This window comes from Papio anubis, chromosome 6 (assembly GCF_008728515.1).
Source record: "Papio anubis isolate 15944 chromosome 6, Panubis1.0, whole genome shotgun sequence".
Classification (NCBI taxonomy): domain Eukaryota; kingdom Metazoa; phylum Chordata; class Mammalia; order Primates; family Cercopithecidae; genus Papio; species Papio anubis.
Genome location: NC_044981.1, coordinates 103,182,717 through 103,203,258, shown reverse-complemented (window position 1 = coordinate 103,203,258; position 20,542 = coordinate 103,182,717). Strand labels below are relative to the sequence as shown.

The 20,542-nt window shown below is 39.0% G+C and overlaps 1 protein-coding gene across 2 annotated transcripts in view; it reads left to right on the top strand.

Annotated features, from left to right (window-relative positions):
• Positions 1–11,459, top strand: part of SEC63 (SEC63 homolog, protein translocation regulator) — an 86,752-nt gene extending 75,293 nt beyond the window's left edge. Inside the window, exons 18-21 of one of the 2 annotated variants that reach the window (XM_017957416.2) lie at positions 857–958; positions 5,902–6,000; positions 9,343–9,447; positions 10,400–11,459. In XM_017957416.2, coding sequence (XP_017812905.1) covers positions 857–958; positions 5,902–6,000; positions 9,343–9,447; positions 10,400–10,543 — 450 coding nt within the window. In that variant the 3' untranslated portion in view covers positions 10,544–11,459. The remainder of the gene's footprint in view (positions 1–856; positions 959–5,901; positions 6,001–9,342; positions 9,448–10,399) is intronic. The other variant, NM_001169014.1, reaches the window with a different exon arrangement.
• Positions 11,460–20,542: the final 9,083 nt, after the last annotated feature.

Below are 20,542 nucleotides of genomic sequence, written 5' to 3'. Positions count from 1 at the left end.
TTAGCATTTGCAGGGCCTTGGCTTTTTTTGTACTTGGAGAATTAAATTGATTGCCAGGAAACTAAAATCTGTCAAATACCTTATATCCCTGGCCTGACTTTGAGAATTGACATTCCTAAGTATATTAGGGTTAGTAGCAGTGACTCTTAGGGTGTTGACAGACTGATTTCTTCATATGACCAAAAATACATTCATTAAATCAACAAATCATTATTTATTATCTGTCACATCCCAAGGCTATCTGAGATTAAAGAATTACAAAGCCAAATGTGAAACAGCTGCAGCTCTTGAATGATACGTAGGCTAATGGAGCAGGCAGATTTGTAAATAAATATTATAGTACATATGAAATTATACACATCTTATGCAAGGTACGTAAGGAGGGAGTGATCAGTTCAGTCCTGAGATAGAAGGGAATTTATGGGAGGCTTTACTCAGGAGTTCATACTTTGGGCTTTAGCTGGTCCTAAATAATAATGAGTAGTCAGAGAAAGGGAGAAACCAAAGTCTAAACAGGGTTTAGGAAGAGTAAAATAGTTTAGTAAGTTCAGAGAAGTATAGGTAGTTTGAAATGACTAGAATAAAAAGCACAAGGAGGGAGGCAGTGACAGGAGACCGAAGAGAGGCAGGCTAGGGTCAGATAATTAACAGCTATGTAGTTGGTACTACAGTGGTTAGATTTAATATATTTAAAAAGGCATTGTAAGGATGAGCAGGGAGATGATCAGATTTGTGGAACTGAACTTGTTCTAATCCTAAGTAGTTAATTAGCATTGTCAGGAATAATACCTGGAAACTCCTCAAAGTGATAAAACACATACTAGATTTTAAATATTTTAATTTTTTTGTTTACTAGGAGTGGCAAGAATTACAACAAAGCATACAGCGAAAAGAGAGAGCTCTACTGGAAACCAAATCAAAGATAACACATCCTGTGTATAGCCTTTACTTTCCTGAGGTGAGTTATATACAGGCTAGTGTGTTCCTTATTCCATTCACTTTCTCCTCTGGGATTTGTCAGTTGACTTTTAGCCCTCTGTCGTGTATATTAGTTCATATGTGCTAAATGTGGTCTGTCCTGAAAGGCCATATTTTTAAAGGGAATACTACAATAGGTATTATACTTAGGGAACGTGTTGCTTATAAAAGAGATGGTTAGCTTCTTAAGTATTTCTGTGGTTTTCTTTGCTGCTATCTTTTCTGTGCCCTAATTACTGAGTGTTGTGCATAATGGTGATTTCTTATTAGCAGATTAGGCAGTCTTCATCAGAAAAATGCGTACTTTGCCTTTGAATACTTAACTATTGTGAATCTCTCACCTCTGCCAACTTTTAAATAGGATAAAAGAATACTTAAATTTTCCCTCTGAGGATCCTGCTGGCCACATGGAACCATTAGAATTGCTCTGACCTGGTTATTGTTGTCCCAGTCCATGGAAATGTGTGAGCCCATGGCTGTGGGACCAACTGTGTTCTTGGCTCTAATAAATAAAGTTCCATAAGAGCTTGATCATGACTGAGCCCCGGGCTCAGGACAGGTCATTACAATGCTATTTGTTGTCTTGTCCTTGTTTACTTTGTAATTGCAGCCTGCTCAACTTTAGATCTCCTTGATAGCCTGTGTTGTTCATCTTTCAAATTACCTTGGGATTCCATTGACATTTTGCATTAGAGTATAATTCTGTCTGGAGCAGAGGTCAAGAACTGGTTCCCCCAGTTCGGGAAACTTCCACAGACTACCTCACAGCTTTGCCACAGAACCTTCTGCTCACCACTTGTGTTTGGCAGGTGATTTCATGTATAAATCTACTTTCTGCTTGAGAATGTCAATCTAGAGTTTCTGGGGACTGCTTAAGGCAAATTCCTAAATAATTTGGCTCTCTTAGTAATAAATGAGTGGCTCTGCACAGACTGTTGTTTTGACTTAGAGAGAAGTCTGCCCAGGATTCCATCTTAATGCACACGCTGATCTTCTGGCATGTCCTGAGCTTTAGTCCATCTGTTAGGAGCATTTTGCCCATTGCAGAGGTAGCCTGCCAACACCAGGCATCCTGAAATGAAGCAAGTAAATTCCATTCATTGATTGTTGTAAAAAGTGCCATGGGGTGCTCAAAGCTGCCTAGTGTGTACCCATATAACAGACAGTTTCATTTTAGACCATGCTTAGTTAATAAGAGAAACATTCATTCACTCCCTCAGAACATTTGTTAGTGGCCAAATGCCACTAATGCACATTAGTGGCTCATGCCTGTGGTCCTAGGCTACTTGGGAAGCTGAGGTTGGAGGATCACTTGAGCCCAGGAGATTGAGGCTGCAGTGAGCTATGATTGTGCTACTGAATTCCAACTTGGATGACAGAGCGAGACCCTGTCTCAAAAAAAATAAGAATCATTTTTATCAGCAAAATGCCTTTTTCACATTTAATCTGCATCTGCATGGTAAACATTTAAGATCATTGTTTATCAGATAAAATTTATTTAGGGCCGGGCTCAGTGGCTCACACCTGTAATCCCAGCACTTTGTGGGGCTGAGGTGGGTGGGTGGATCACCTGAGGCCAGGAGTTTGAGACTAGCCTGGCCAACATGGCAAAACCCCGTCTCTACTAAAAATACAAAATTGGCCGGGCATGGTGGCACATTCCTGTAATCCCACCACTCAGGAGGCTGAGGCAGGAGAACCGCTTGAACCCAGGAGCTAGAGGTTGTGGTGAGCCGAGATGGCACCATTGCACTCCAGCCTGGGCAACAAGAGTGAAACTCTGTCTCAAAAAAACAAAAAATTAGTCGGCTGTGGTGGTGGGTGCCTGTAATCCCAGCTACTTGGGAGGCTGAGGCAGGAGAATTGCTTGAACCTGGGAGGCGGAGGTTGCAGTGAGCCAAGATTGTGCCATTGCATTCCAGCCTTGGTGACAGAGCGAGACTCTGTCTCAAACAAAACAAAACAAATGAACAAACAAAATTTATTTAGGATCTTCCTAACCTCTTTATGTATCTACATTTCCATGTTTCTTACCTAAGTAACCTAACTACCAAACTACCCACTTAGTAATATTTGACTTACATGTTAGTGAAATTCATCTATTGTATTTAATGTGTTAAGAATGGTTGGGAATCTCACACAAGAAAAATGGTTTTGTCTAAAGTGCAAACTCATAGAACATCTGTTTCACTTTTAACATGTGCATCAGAGTCTAGGCACAAGTATAGTGCCATTAATTGATATTCATTGGCTTTTTAATAAATATTCTTTTTCTTTTTCTTTTTTTTTTTTTTTTGAGCCAGTAGCTGGGATTGCAGGCATTTGCCCCCACACCCAGCTGATTTTGTATTTTTGGTAGAGACGGGGTTTCTCCGTGTTGGTCAGGCTGGTCTTGAACTCCTGACCTCAGGTGATCCACCCGCCTTGGCCTCCCAAAGGGCTGGGACTACAGGTGTGAGCCACCGTGGCTGGCCCTTAATATTGAGTGCATCTCATTGTAATTAAATAGGCTGAGAGGTTGCAGGGAAAGGCATTCTCTAAGTAGGGAGGTGAAGAAGTGCATAATCTTCAACATAATCCTGTGCTGCTTACATTCCCTACTTGTTGTGGTAATGATGTTTCTGACAAATGTCAAAATGACTTAAGTAAAAGAACTGTTATTGTACCTCATGTCACTAATAATCATAACTGCCATTTATTATACTGCATGTGCTAGGCTTTCTAACATACATTTTTTATTTGTATTTTCTCAGATCATCTTTGCAACATGGCCAGAAGTAGGCACTGATTGTTGAAAAGAAAATGAGATTTTAGGGAGGTGAAATAACCCAGGTTTCTGTGTCTTTAAAACAGATATTTTTAAACTGCAGTCTACAGGCCAGATCTGGCTCCCTTCCTGTTTTTGTCAATGAGGCTTTATTGTAAATAAAGTTTTATTAGAATACAGCCACATTCATTTTTTTTCATGCTGCAAGGGCAGATTTGAGTAGCCGCAACAGAGGTGTTAATATTCCACTTTGAGGCTGTTATGTATTTACACACATAAGTTATATATACAAATATGCCTACGGTAGTAGTCCTAACTCTTGGTTTAAGCAGAATTTAATTTTCTTGTTAGCTGCTGCTCATGTCACCATGTACTTGTCATTTATTTATTAGGCTTATTAATGTTGCAGTGCTTTATCTCCTAAGGTATTTAAACAGAAGAGTTTTTAGTTGTGCTTAGTATAGTAGTGTTTGAAAGATAAACCAAATTTTAATCTATTTTTATAGTTAAAATAGAAAGTGCAGCAATTTTAGTTTAAAAACATAAATATGGGCCAGGTGTGGTGGCTCATGCCTGTAATCCTAGCACTTATGGGAGGCCTAAGTGGGAGGATTGCTTGAGCCCAGGAGTTCAAGACAGCCTGGGCAAAATAAATGAAATCCTGTTTCTACAAAAAATACAAAAATTAGCCAGACGTTGTAGTGCATGCCTGTAGTCTCAGCTACTCGGGAAGCTGAGGTGGGAGGATCACTTGAGCCCCAGAGGCAGAGGTTGCAGTGAGGTGAGCTGAGATAGTGCCACTGCACTCCAGCCTGGGTGACAGAGTGAGGCCCTGTCTCAACAAAAAAACAAAACAAAAAAACCCCACGTTTTCTCAAAGAAACTGTTTCAGTAAGATGATATTTTAACCCATTTCAGACAATTGAGAATTTAGAATAGTCTAGTACTATTTTGGTTAAATAAATATTTAGAACATCCTAGAGTTTATTTTAAGCTGTAAAACATTTTTCTTTAAACCGTTTTAGAAAGATACTTCCCTACCCAACTCTTAAACAGGTGTTACTAAGCAGATGACTAAATAGTTAACTGAAGTGTGCTGTAATAGAGCAGTTGTTGCTGAATGCACGGAGGTTTGGTGCTTTTAGACTTGGCTTTCTAAAATACATACATACATACATACATATATATATATATATATATATATTTTTTTTTTTTTTTTTGAGACAGAGTCTTGCTCTGTGCCCAGGCTGGAGTGCAGTGGCGCGATCTGGGCTCACTGCAAGCTCCGCCTCCCGGGTTCACGCCATTCTCCTGCCTCAGCCTCCCGAGTAGCTGGGACTACAGGCGCCTGCTACCATGCCTGGCTAATTTTTTGTATTTTCAGTAGTGACGGGGTTTCACTGTGTTAGCCAGGATGGTCTCGATCTCCTTACCTCATGATCCATCTGTCTCGGCCTCCCAAAGTGCTGGGATTGCAGGTGTGAGCCATTGCACCCTGCCTAAAATTTATGTATATATTTAATACTTTTCTGTCTCTCGTTCTCTGATTTTTCCCTGCTGTCATTGTGTACATTCTGATATTCTGGTGAATTTTTTTTTTTTTTTTAAACCCAGCTCTTTTTTCTGCTCCTAATTTTTTTGGAGTTCAGCTAGAAATGCCAAGTTTAGTACAATCATGGGCAGTGGAAAGTATAAATAGACTCTTACAATCTGAAATATCCTCTTAAAAGTGTATAAAGTATTTAATGTATTGATTTTTGATTTGGCTGCCCAAGTTCCTTCCACTCCTACTTTGTGGCTTTTTCTTATTACTAGGTAAGATTACTAAGATTATTTGCTACATGCTGTTGTAATAGTTGTATATATTTAGAATAATGCTTGTTCCTTAAGGTTAGTCATGAGGTTTTTAATATGAAGGCCAATCAATGGATTTCAAGGAGCTATTGAAATCCCCAAAATTGGATACGGAATGTTTTTAGGCAATGGCTCTACAAATGTTAAGAACAGCTTATTCTTTCAGTAAATATTCATTTGAACACCTATTTTGTACCAAGCACTTTGTCAGTGCAGAGAATCTCTAAGATAAGAGAGGCCAAAATTATGTTCTCTCCAGTTCTTTCTGATTATTTATACTCTTCTTCTTCTTTTCTTTCCAGGAAAAACAAGAATGGTGGTGGCTTTACATTGCAGATAGGAAGGAGCAGACATTAATATCTATGCCATATCATGTGTGTACACTGAAAGATACAGAGGAGGTAACTATCACACAACATGATTTCAGTATTTAAAAAGGCACAGCTGTCACTATCATGCTGCTTCATATATCTTCATATATCTTTTTTTTAAAAAGCAGTTTATCATATTTAGCATATTGTATTCTGTTCGTTGCCTGCATTTTGTAACTGTTCTCTGATGTTTTGGGGGTGAGCTCGTTGGAAATTTATAAATAATTGTTAAAGGTAGGCAACTTAGTCAATGTTTTAAAAACTTGTTCTTAGCTTGTTTTGGGAGTTTTCACTGTTAGTGTCTAAGAACATATTCCTTTCCTCCTCCTCTCCAGAATTTAGTAATAGGATTTTTGTTCTTATTGGATTAGTGTTAAGTATTAGATCTTTTGTCTTAAAAAATATAAGAACTGATGATGTGGATTTTTTGAGTGGAATTTTTGATTACGTGATATTGTTCACTGTTAATGACATCAGTGAAGTAACATTGTGATGAACATATTTACCTTTGGGAACTGCATTTTTGTTGTTGTTTTTCTTGATTTTTTTTTTTTTTTAATAGGAAGAAGGTTCTGTCTGCCTGTACTTGGTGGACAAAAGCTTTTCAAGATAGCCCTATGATGTTGATTTTTAGTACATATTTTTTAACCCTTTGTAATCAAGTGGTAAATGCGTGAAATAGGTTAATAATAAATTTATAGAGGTTGAATTGATGGGCCAGAGGCTCTGTATGTTTGTAATTTTGACCTATATTGCTAGATATTTTATTTCTCTATAAAAAGAATGAATGTCTAAATATGCCTAATGCCTCTCAGCATGTCACACATTTTGAATATCATTGCTAGTTGGAAAGGTGAAAAATAGCATCTTAGATCTTTGGGTTTTTTTTTTTTTTAAATTTTTTCCTCTGATCATTTTTTTGAGACAGGGTCTGGCTATGTCACCTAGGCTGGAGTGCAGTGACACAGTCTTGGCTCACTGCAACCTCCGCCTCCCAGGCTCTCCCACCTCAGCCTCCCAAGTAGCTGGTACTACATACATGCACCACCGTGCCTGGCTAATTTTTGTATTTTTTGTAGAGACGGGGTTTACCCATGTTGCCCAGGCTGGTTTCAAACTCCTGAGCTCAAGAGATCCGCCTGCTTTGGCCTCCCAAAGTGCTGGGATTACAGGCATGAGCCACTGTGCCTGGCCTCTCTGATCTTTTAAGTTTTAAAACCTATTGAAAAGTTACAAGCACAGTATCATGAAACCTCCCTAGATCCCCACCTATCTTCACCAGTTGTTTACATTTAGCTGTTACTTGTTTTATCTTTCTCTCACTGTATGTGTACATACAAAACATGCACATGTGTGTGTGTTTTCCCCTGAACCATTTGAGGTACTTGTAGATACCATGACATGCTACCCCTAACTACTTGACATGTATCCCTTAAGAACCAGGGCCTTGGGCTGGGTGCGGTGGCTCACACCTGTAATTCCAGCACTTTGGGAGGCCAAGGTGGCCAGATCACTTGAGCCCAGGAATTCAGGAGCAGTCTGGGCAACATGGTGAGGCCTTGTCTCTTAAAAAACAAAAACAAAAACCAGGACCTTCTCCATAGGCCCACTACAATGATTATACTCAGGAAATTTAACGTTGGTATGGCATAATTATCTAATATGCAGTCTGTATTCAAATTTCCTCAACAATTCCACTAATGTCTATTACAGTTTTTGGTTTTATTTTTAAACTCAGGATCTAATCAAGGATCACACATTGTAGCTGGATGTGGCGACTCGTGCCTGTAGTCCCAGCCTAACTCAGGAGGCTGAGGCAGGAGAATCACTTGAGCCCATGAGGTTGAAGCTGCAGTGAGCCATGATCATGCCCCTGTACTTCAGCCTGGGCAACAGAGTGACCTGTCTCGAAAGAAAGAAAAAAAGACCTTTTTACATTGTATTTGGTTGTCATGCCTCTTTAGTGTTGAATGCTTTCTTGTCCTTGTTCTTTTTTAATCTTTGCATGCCGCTGACATTTTTCAAGAATCCAGGCAAAGTGTTTTGTGCAATATCATTTAATATGACTTTGTCTCGTTGGTTACTCTTTATTCATCTTCGTGTTTTTGGCAAGCAAGCTATGTTGGTGATGTACTTCTTACTGCATTATGTTAGAGGTACAGTATATGCCTCTGCCCTATGTTGGTGATATTAATTAAGGTTGCTCATTTAGCTATGGTTTTTCTCTATTGTAAAGGTATTTTTCTCCCCCTCTAATCTATGGGGTGATATTTGGGCCCTGTGTGAATGTCCTATTCTCCAACATTGTTTTAGCCAGTCATTTTAAGCATATATTGATGATCCTTGTCTGAATCAATTTTTACTCTGCTTATTCTATTCAGTGTAGTTTTTATTTCTCTGAAGAGTGAAACTTGACTTTCAGTGTGTTTGAGTCATCTTTTTAATGTGTCTAGCCATTGTTCACTTTTCTTGAGTCTTAAAAAATTGGGATTTTTTTTTTTTTAATGTTAAGAAATCAGCCCTTTGTGATATGTGTTACAAATATTTCTCCCCAGTTTGTTTTACTATTCTGGTTGTTTCTACCAGGCAGAAATATAAATACCTATTTGTTTATCCATTTTCTTATTTATTTTTTGTAGTATGATTTAAAGAGTTGTTTTTTTTTAAAAATAATTTCTAGGTTTGTGTTATAGTTAGGCCAAACTGAGATTAATTTTAAAAAAAACATTCCTTCATGATTTTTTCTAGTTTTTTTTAAAACTGGCATATTTTAATATTTAATCTTGACTATAAAATCTGGATTTTGGAGATTAGAGGCAGATCACCAGCGCTTACAAATGTCATTTAAAAAAAAATTGTTCTTCTTTTGTCCAAGTGGAATAGAAACTTTTTTAAGGTTTGTTATTTGTATTTGAAGTTTATGATTTGATGGTAAGTAAAATACCTTCTTGACCTTTGGCATTGGGCATTTATTCTAGAAATAAGAAAATTTGGCAAGAAATTTTCTCCTATCTAGTGAAGTCTGTTGTTTAATTCCAACATTTCATTTATGCTTTTATACCTACTTAATTTCTTCAAGGTGATAGCATAGAATTTGGTTGCTTTAAGTACTTTTTTCTTAAATTGTGGAGATACAAATTAACCTCATCAGTTCTGCATAATTTGATCTCCTCTTTGTGAGGTATTTATAATATGTAATACATTTCACTTTTCTTTATTATTGTTTATAAGGACTTCAGTAACATTTGTTTGGGCTTTCTGTATCATCTGCAGAAAAAACCTGGCTGTTAAATACTGTGGTCTAGGAATTTTAGGGAGTGAGCTGTTTCCTCCCCATAATACAGATATTTAAGTTCTGATTTTATCTTCTAGGTAGAGCTGAAGTTTCCTGCACCAGGCAAGCCTGGAAATTATCAGTATACTGTGTTTCTGAGATCAGACTCCTATATGGGTTTGGATCAGATTAAACCATTGAAGGTAAGAATAGTGACTCTTCAGTAAATAAGAGTTTTCTGTATACATGTTTAATATACTAGGAAAACAATTCTAGTTTTGAAATGTAGAGTTATGGAAGGAAAAAGAAATCATCTCTTGCTTTATATGTGATATACTTGATGGACTAGTCTTTCAATAATAAAGTTTTAGGTTTTAAGGAGTATAACAATTTAGAACATTGAATATAAATTACTTTAGGGATACATTTAATGTGTTGTAACTTTATAAGGCCTCAGCAAATGGGTTCTTTTTTCTTTAGAAAGGCACTTTTTTTTTTTTTTTAAACCACAGATTCTATTTGGAGTGTTTATTAATTTCTGAAACTAATTTATTTTTGTCATCTTACAGCATACACTTCTGTAAGTATCATTTGCAGCACACTTTCATCTTTGTTTACCAATTCACTTGAACTTTTTATAAAAGGTGTCCTATTATATTAGAGAGATGGTGCTAAAAGTATTATTGCATTGTAAAGGGTAAAAGTAGCCAGTAAAGGCAAACCTTTTTTTCCATGAGGGTTCCATATTTCTTTTATTAACTGTAGAATTTTACGTCACAAGTCTAGCGACTGCAAAATATCTCAGATTTTTCTTCCTTAAAGCAGAAGGCTTCTGTTAAAATATGACTCAGTGTTCTTGCTCAAGAATCACAATTGTTTTATGCCACAGAAATACATTCATAAGTAGTATAACATATAGAATCAAAATATCAAACTGTATTAGAAATTTGACTACATTTACCTATGGTTAGATTTACTTGTTTTATTTCTGGGATGAAGTGTCTATTCTAAATGAATGAGTTGAATTTAGAATTGTATCCATAGAAATCTATTTCTTTATAATTGCTATGGGCAAAGAAAACCTTTTGTTTACCAAGATTTCTTCCATTATTTCTCCCCAAATTTCTGATGTCTACATTTAATTCTTCTTTCTAGTTGGAAGTTCATGAGGCTAAGCCTGTGCCAGAAAATCACCCACAGTGGGATACAGCAATAGAAGGGGATGAAGACCAGGAGGACAGTGAGGGCTTTGAAGATAGCTTTGAGGAAGAAGAGGAGGAAGAGGAAGATGACGACTAAGCAGTACTCTGAACGGACCACAGTGTTTGCACATATTTGCAATTTTTTGCTGTTTTGGAAGTGTATAATAAACCAGAGACAGTACAGAACTGATGTTGAGGGAGGTGTAGTTTTTTTTACTCTAGAAATGGGTGCATAATATAACTAGGCAGTGGTGCCTTGGTACAACCTGAAAAATGTTAAGGCTTATTGAAACCTTTCAAGTATGGGATGGTGCATTTATTTCATCTGCAAATGATAATAAATCCTTTGTTATTATAACTGTCCAGAAGTGTGGGCTATGTATTATCAGTCTATGGTCCCAGTAAAAGCAAAGATGCAGGAAACACAGTCTATAAATGAGCGACTTTTCTTTGTTCAGCTTTAGTTTTAGCAAACACCACAGATATGTTTTAAGTAACATTGCTCAAGTTTATAATCTCTTGATAAGCTCTATTATTGACATTTTGCAGTGATACAAGACTGTAACAGCTCCATTCATAGATTTAAACTTTTATTTTTACTTATCTTGGTCATAAGTTGGCATTCTCTCACATTCCACATGATATAGAGGGCTACATTTTGGAATTTTTCTTTTCTTAATTGTCCAGTTATCGGACAGATTATAAAAATGGCTTTTAATGGCTTAAAACATTTCTAAACCTGTATCTTAGCAGATCAGTGCAGGATCTAATTCTTTTGATAAGCTGTAGCTCTAAAGTGATAGTGGGACCGTATGTTTTCTGATATTGGTGGCTTATGTTATTAAACCTTTTATTAAAAAGGTTCACTTTAAAAGCTGAACTACATCCTTAGTTTTCAGTCTACCTGACTCTATCAGGAGCTTTTTAAGGAAAGTAAGTATAACATGCAAAGGAAGCTTTTTTTGTATTCATTTTGGACTCCTGTCAATAAAAATAGAAGTTTGTTGACTCGTTTTATGTTTCAATGGTGTGTGTCTTTTTACTGTCAGGGCATAAATAGGGCAATCCACTTCTTTATTTTTCAACTAAAAATTGAATAGTATTGTACATTACTGCTAAAGTGACTGCTATTTCTGTATAGTATAGGAAAACCCAGGAGTAAGAGGGATTTCCCCTTGTAGTACAACTGGAAAGATAGTGCTTGTAAAGAGTAGAGATGTATACATGATGAATCACTGAGGGAGGGTGGTATTTTTATTCCTAGATGTGGAGGAAGCATAAGTCTGTAGTATTATAAAACTGATTATAATAATCCTTTCCCATCAAAATTTCCATAGGTCAAAATATTGTTGGAATGCTACAATTTGCAACCTTGTTTACTTAAAAGGTTGCCACTTTCAGTGCAGAATTACCACTGCTATCTTATTACTGCAGTAGTTGGAAATAAAAATTGAAAATTACCAAAACCATGAATGGTTTTTTTGGTTCTAAATTTAGGATGTAATATTTTCTATCAAATGGTCAAAGCAGTTTTTTTCACTGTAACCTCAATCACCAGTTTAGTGAGACCCTTTCTTGGCAGGCAGGAGCCAGTGTCACTGAGGATTTTTTTCATTTACTTCATTGAACAAGTAAGAGGGTGGGTTTAATTTTCAAATCAGGTTCTGCTGTGAAGCACTAGTGTCTTGAGGCAGCTACTGATTACTTAAGTGTAGTGGCAGGGGGTGAGCCAGCTGGTGTCAAGTGAAAGGAGGGATTAGAGAAAACAGGTGTGGCACAAAGGCAAGGAAACAGAGCAGACAAGACACAACAATGTGTAGAATGCATATTTCCTAGTTTTCTTGAAAGATTTCAAGAAAAGTATGTTTTTTCTAGTGGCTACTTTGCCTTAAAGAGGCTTTGTAAGTTCATTCACACAGCTGGCTTCTCTCTGGGTTTAAGATTCTGGAGAGGAGGGTAACCTAGTAACTCACCACAGTGCTTAAAAAACCACCATCACCAGAAAATTCCAATAGTTGGTTTTCCTTTTCTCTGTGTGTGATGTGTATGTACTTCCCAACTAAGTAAAATAAAATTTCCTCTAGTGAGTACTTTAGGTAACCTCTTTCCATATGGCAGTAGTGAAAGAACTGAGCCTTCAGTTGATAGTTCTTATCTGTCCAGCAAGTCGCTGAAATCCACATCCCTTTGTTTTTCCTCTGGAATGAGAATAGCAAACTATGTATCCTAGTTTGCATTTAATCTGATGGAAACTTGAGTGAAGTTTCAGTGTTCTTCCCATAAAAAAACTGACACGTTGTCAACAGTTGATGAGCCTATAGATGATACAGTGTTTAGGAAGTGAAATTGAAAGTTACTTAAATTATGTGATATTTTTCTCTAATTGGTAAAGTACCTATTAAAATACAGCTGTTCATGAGGAGACTTAGTTACCACAATTAAAAGTGTAGCAGTTGTGATTTTTAGCATTATAATATTTGATTGAGGCCCTGAGGTGTTAATATGTCAATCTCAGAGTTAGATGTTCATGTCCTTTTTGAATTGTTTAAACATTTTTCATGAATTTTTTTTTTTTTTTTTTTTTTAAGTTAGGGAGCACATTGAGTGAAGTTCTCTGTGTAGAAAATACCTTCTGCTCTGCTTCTCCCAGCTTGCACTGAGGGCTGGAAAAGGACAGGCCTGTTCAGCTGTACTGTCCCACTGTGTGCAGGGAAGCTTAGGCTCTGGTGGAAGCAGGGGGGCGTAGATGTCAAACAACTGATGCTGAAACAGGGAGGGAGAGATATAATAAGGCTCTCGAGGCATGTTATTTTTGACCACAAGCTTTGTTCAGTTTGCTTCAGCCAATCCAAACCATATACTAGTGTTCTGTAGTCACAATTCTTATTTCAAATGTAATTCAGCACCTTAGATAATGTTGGAGGAGTTGTCATTCATCACATATTTACTGAGTTTCTATGTGCCAGGCTCTGTGATTGGATACTAGAGCTATCAAAAAAAAAAAAAAAAAAAAATGTTAAGAACTCACTTGCTGGTGTTAGATCAGGTAGATGAGTGGCAATCCATTTAAATCCATTTGCCTTGGCCATTGTTTGGAATGCCCTTTTTTTTTTTTTTTTTTTTTGTCTACCGTAGGCAGAAGAATTATTTCTTTAGGGGCTAGCTATTTAATTTGCTGGCCTTTTATTTTCTCTCTCTCTTTTTCTTCTTGAGATGGAGTCTCGCTCTGTCGTCCAGGCTGGAGGAGTGCAGTTGTGCAATCTCAGCTCACTGCAACCTCCGCCTCCCAGCTTCAAGCGATTCTTCTGCCTCAGCCTCCTGAGTAGCTGGGACTACAGGTGCATGCCACCACACCAGCTAATTTTATGTTTAGTAGAGACGGGATTTTGCCATGTTGTCCAGGCTGGTCTCGAACTCCTGGCCTCAAGTGATCAGCCCTCCTCAGCCTCCCAAAGTGCTGGGATTACATGCATGAGCCACTGCGCCCAGCCAGTTGGGTGTTTTTGGAAAAAAAAAAAAAAAACAAATCATGATCCTTTGCTTTAAAATGTTTTTTTAAAACAACTTTCCCACAAATAACCTGATTTAACTCCATGAAATCCCCTATTTAGACTGCCTTAAAGTGAAATAACTATTGGTGAACCATAACATGACATTTTACCAGCTGTGTAGTGACCAGTCCAAATATGTCTCAAGATGTTAGCACCAAGCATTCTCATCCATTTAAACTTGATGCTAGGGCTATTTTGCAAAACTTAAAAGATGTGATCTTGTACATATTTCTGTAACCTGAGCTGAAAACCCAAATAACAATCATTGACATACTTTAGGGCTATTGTTTCAGGTGGGGGTGTATACATCCCAGGGGCGTGGAGATGATCAATCCATTGAGGAAGTATTAAAATGATTATTTGTATTTAATCTCATCCTTTTAAATTTCTATTTTTGTGTGTTTTATAATGTACATAATATATTGTACAATTGTACACTTCTATTATTTATAAATAAATATACATTTATTGGTGCATTACATTGTTTTTTCTGATTTGGGTGCATGATCAAAACATTTGGGCACCACTGCTTTGTGGTATTGATAGGGTGACGTTTGACACCATCTGAGATCACAGAGTGATGTACTCTGGAGTTGGTGGGTTGGCATTCACTGTGTCCAGCCCTACTGTAGCTCCCAAGAGCAGAGTGAGACTTTTCTGAGATAGAGCTGAGTAGGTCTGGAGGTGGGATTGATAGGCAAGGGGAGGGTTCTGCACAGCGGTTTTCTGTGGAATGCAGGTGGTGCAGGTGTGGAGCAGCAGTGCTGGGGTCGACTTGGGACTTTGAGCAAATCACAGCCTGTTACTGGTCCTGGCAATCAGTGACGGCTGCAAATGGAAGGTGCGTGTGGGAAGGACTGGCCACTCTGTTCAGCGCGAAGTTGTTCAGGTTAACCTATCAGCCTGGGTACACAAAGGGAGCTGTATCCCTCATACCTTACCAGAAACACCTGAGGTTTACACTTTAACATCTGGATAATAGCAGCAATGGACTTCAGTGTGAACAGATTCCATTAAGAGTTAACTTCAAGCTATTTCTCTGTATTTTCCAGCCTCGTTCCAGTAGAGGGCGATAGGGCTGTAATTTTCTTTAACAAAGAATGGTGTGTTTCGTTTGAGACTAAAAACCACGATTAAAGAAATGCATTGTAATTTATTTCTATCTGCATCTTCTGGGATTACCTCCCTCTCTTGATCTTTTATGTTTTCCCCTAAACTCCGTCTTCCTTACATGTGTCCTTTGTTATTTATTATTTTTTTAGAGGCAGAGTCATTCTCTGTCGCTCAGGCTGGAGTACAGTGGTGCAATCATAGCTCACTGCAGCCTCAACTCCTGGGATCAAGTGATTCTCCTACGTCATCCTCCTCCGAAGTAGCTAGGACCACAGGCACTAACCTGGCTCATTGTATTTATTTATTTAGAGACGGGGTCTTGCTATGTTTGCCAGGCTGGCCTTGAACTAGCCTCAACCCTTGGCCACCCAAAGTACTGGAACTATAGGCATGAACCACCGCACCTGGCTGTGTGTCCTTTAACCCATTAAATTTACTGTCTGGAAACATTAAGTCCCTTTGCAACCAACTCCAAAAGACAATCCATATGTATTCAATGTGCTGGAATTGCAATTTGCATTTGTTTGCTTGAGAGAGGTGGACAAATAGGACATGGAAATTCCTTAACTCTACAAAATCTAATCTGTTTGCTTGATAGGTGTCAGCTATTAAGAGTCCAGAGTTTTTACATGCAAGCTAACAAGTTAACCTGCCAGTGTCATGGATGCTGACAAAACAGAAGACTCCAAAGACAGAGGCACAGTAGGCGGCATGAGCTTCATGTTCCCCATCTGTTCCTGTTGTCCCCCAAATTCCCATGGAGGCGATGCGGAGTGGCCAGGCAGATGCTGTTCATATCACAGCTGAGGAACTCCAAGCTTGGGAGACCTAACCCTGTCAAGGGCCTGCAAGCAACCCTGTCTGATCTTATTATCCCGGACAGCAAACAAACTCGCCCTCTTTCTGGGAGGGAGACACTGCCTTCCAAGGCTGTTTGCTATACAGACACCCTTGAAAAGATAGTCTAGAACAAAAGCTTGTGTGTCTCTGATCACAGGCGTGCAGAAACATGAGAGATCCATGGAAAACTGTCTCTCAACAGTTGGAATTCAATACATGTAGGACCTGTATTTACAAAGAGATATAGAACACTGATTTTTCAAAGGGAATGAGGTCTATTTAGTGAAAACTAGGACCACTGAGGCAGTTTCCTTGAGAATAATGTACATTTAAACCCCTTGGAAATATTTTATTGTCAAAGATAAACATGTTTATGTTGCAATTGAAGATAATTTACTTACCCGTGCACCAACTAAAAAATATCCAGAATTTTTAAAGTTGAATCCAGTCCATTGTGACAATGCAAAACAGGGTGTATAGAAGAAGGAGCACTATACCTCTTCTACGTGGTAACCATAAGAGCTTTTTATTATTGCTTTCTGCACTCCTTCCCCAAACCTTCCACCCCTCCCCACAAAACATAAAACCCATACCCTTCCTTTCTGGACAAACTGAACATTTGCCTCCAAGGGAGTCTGGTTCCTTGTAGAATAGTTGCCATTCCTTTAGTGTTCTTTTTCCAAATATGCTGCCCAAACTTAGGGAGGCTGCAGACCTTTGGTTGAAATAACTGAGGAATCTTTGAAATACTATTTTGAACAGTCTTCCTGGTACCCAGTCATCCTTTAGGGGGAGATGTGTTTTTGTTTTTAACTACAAAAGTTCATTTAGAAATGATACACAGTAGGAGGGATCAAATGCACTGATGGGTATTTTGATTTAAAAAAAAAGGCATGTGACAAAAATTCAATGAGAGACTTAAAAAATCCTGATCTTCCAATCAGGTTTGACGATTACCAAGGAGACATCATTATTCAGTAGTGTTCGTGGGATCGTGATAGCCTCCCTCATTCATATGCTTTAGCCTGCATCTGTATCTTTGTCCGATTAGTCTGTGTGCTTTATAATCACATCCAACGTTTCCGCAGCTTTTTTATTTCCCGATTCTCCGCCACGTTCTTGGGACTCCAGTCATTGGCTAGGCTCTATGTCACTTTCCAAGTTCCTCCCAAAGCTTACTGTTCCTCTTCTTGACCTGACAGCATCTATTAAACAAGGAGAGAGCCAGGAGAGGTGGCTCAAGTTGAAAGATGGCAAGGTACCCCCTTTCAAGTATCTTAGAGTTGCTGCTCTTCCCGCAGCCTAACTCCTGGTTCAGAACTCAGTAGTCACTCTTTTTCCCACGATCCCAAGGAAATCTTGCCCCACCTACCCACCCCTACTCACAAAACACTGATCTGGGTCTATTATCATGGAAATTATAAGGATTAATGTGATTAGCAGCAAAGTGCTTTTGAGAATGGGGGATGAAACTATAGTGTTATGATCCTCAGCATTATTTCTTTATACACTGAAAACCCCCACATCTTTCAAGTCTGCTGACTTAATGACAGGGTATCACACTAAATGTCAGGAGTGACACTTCAGGAACAGCACATTGTAGACGCTGTTTAAGTTTGATAATACTAAAACTGAGTTTTGAGTAGAATTTTGAATGTTTCAGTGTGTTAAAAGGAATTCTTTTTAGAGTGAGAAAAAAAATCTTTTAAAAAAACCAAGCCTTTCTCTATGTCACTCAGTATGATTTCTAAAGTTTTCTCTGCATTTGCATCTGATTGAACCAAGTCCCTTCTCCCTAATCCCCTCCACAGCCTAATAGAAGCAGAGCTGGAATGTAGGGATAGAAACAAAACCCCCGACTTTAGTCTTGATTATGTTGCCCATGGAGGTAAACTACATGGGATAGATTGCTGCCTCCATGGGCAGCGTTATCATGGGAAGGGAATGAAAGCATGTGTGTAAGTGCTGCATACTTGTATTTATGGGGCACCCATGCTGCAGCTCTGATTTGGAGCAAACTGCAGTCCCTGTTGTGCCCACAGAGGGTCAGATATTGATATGAAGGGGGGATAGAGACACAAAGACCCAGAGACGAGGAGTGACTTGGCACCGCTGATGAACTGGAGCTGGGACCCAGGCATCTTCCCCTGCAATGTGCTGCACCCCGTTCCACAACCCTCATTCTCCATCTTTCCATTATGGAAGGCCAGGAAGGAAACCAGCACACACACACACACACACACACACACACACACACACACACACACACGCAGCCCTTATTAAAGTGGAAGCTGGCCGGATCAGGTCTAGTGTGACCACCTGCTGTATGTAGCCCACCACAGCTACTAATGTTCTTGGAGAATGGGCGCATGGTTATACTTGAGTCAGATCCTCCCCTCTATCTCAGAGCCCCCATGCTGTGTTGAAATGAGATCCCATTGTGCCAAGATATGTGGGCTTCCAGGTTAGGTGACTTCATGTTAGCCAAAAGGGTGAAGGGGGACCAGGATGGTGGCATGCACCTATAGTTCCAGCACTTTGGGAGGCTGAGGTGGGAGGATCACTTGAGCCCAGGAGGTCGAGGCTCCTGTGAGCTGTGTTTGCACCCCTGCACTGCAGCCTGGACAGCAGAGCTAGACTGTTTTTAAAACACACACACACACACACACACACACTCACACACACAGGCAAAGGGACCTTTAAGATCCATCGCAATCTAAAGTGTTGCAGCTTATGCTTGCAGAAAAATGATTCCAAGTGTTACAGTTCTAGGTAATTGTCTTGACAGAAGCAATATATTCTTCCTCAGCCTTGAATGTGATTACCTTGAGGTAGAGCAGGGCTTCATCCCCTGGGTGTCCAATCTTTGACCAAGATAGTGTCATAGACTGCCCAGTCTGGCTTCCTTGCATCTATTCACCCTCTTTTTTCTACTGAGTGGGGATTCTAAAGGATCTATTTGAGGTTCTAATTCTAAACCTTAGCAGCCTTCTTACCGGGCCAAATATGTGTTTCTTGGATAATTTCTTTGATCATATTTAAATATTACTTTTTACATCAGGACTGAGGACGGAAGCTGAGGGAAAATGAAGACACCCGTTCTGTGAAGAATGGAGCTCTAGAAATGACTATTAGGGTTAATTTCGAGCACCCTAAAATTACTTCTTGCAAATCCTTTCTGCTGCCATCCAGTTACTAAAATGCACCCCAGCAATATAGCAACATAAAATAAGACGAAAACACTTTGGAATTTTCCAGGACACTGCTTACAGTGTCCTGAATTTTTTGCATTTGCTTCTGTTTCCCACCAGTGTGGGAACTCTGAAGGAACTCTGAAGGTTGCTGAAGTCTAACTTGCTGCATGGCACATATTTATTGAATTGAAATTTGAGCAGGTATTCTGAGTTAGCAGAATGAATATTTGAAGGTTAGATTCCTCCTATTGCTGCCAATAAGCCTTTCCCAATTCAGTCTAAATAGTCTACTATTTATTCACATGTGCACCCATGGTGGAAGAGTTGATGGACAAGGACCTCATTACAGTTACTCCTTGGATGTCACCTCTGGAGACAGAAATTTGCTGGGAAGTGCTCTTATCCCAAGAGCAGGCAAAGTTTCTGCTTCAAAGAGCAACTGGATCATTGCCCAGTGTCTGGGGTATAGCCTGTGGCTTTCTGCCTGGGCAAGGCAACCTAGCCTAGTGACCCAGTTGGCATCATGAGAATTTCTCCAGCCTACTGTGTGCAAGTCATCCAACACCTCTGAAGCTGAAATCCCTGACCCCTGGGAGCCAGTGCATCCCTGCTGCTGAGCAATTAAGGAGGATACAGAGCTGGGGCAGGGTAGGGGAGGAGCCTGTGGTACAGGTGAACACTTGTGTTCAAATGAGCATATAAACCACAGCAAAATTCAGGGATGTCAGTGAAAGAACTGATGGTCTCTCTCTGATTTCTCTAAACCTAGAGGACCATTTACAGACAGCTTTTTTGCTGTGAGGCCACAGACCCACTCCAGCATGACTCTAGATTCCTGCTGATTGCAGAAAAATCAACCTGAAGTTAATATTCTTAGGCCTTTTTATTTGGCCCATCTAAGTGGGATTAAAAGAGAATGAGAATTAATAAAACCAATATATAAAAAATACAAGTGAACATAATGGTCAATGGTGAAAGACTGAAAGCTTTTTCTCTAAGGTCAGGAACAAGGCAAGGATGCGCGCTTTCACCATTTCTATTCAACATAGTGCTGGAAATTCTAGCCAGAGCAATTAGGTGAGAAAAAGCAAGACATGGCATCCAAGTTGGAAAGAGAGAAGTAAATTATCTCTGTTCATAGATGTTATCACCTTATGTGCAGAAAATCCTAATGATTCCACACACAACAAGAAAAAAACTGTTCGACCCAATACACTACTCAGCAAAGTAGCAGGATACAAAGTCAACACACAAAAATTCAGTTGCATTTCTATACATTAACAATGAACAATCTGAAAAGGAAATTACAAAAATTATTGATATGGTTTGGCTGGGTCCCCACCCAAATCTCATCTTGAATTGTAGCTCCCATAATTCCCACATGTTGCAGGAAGGACC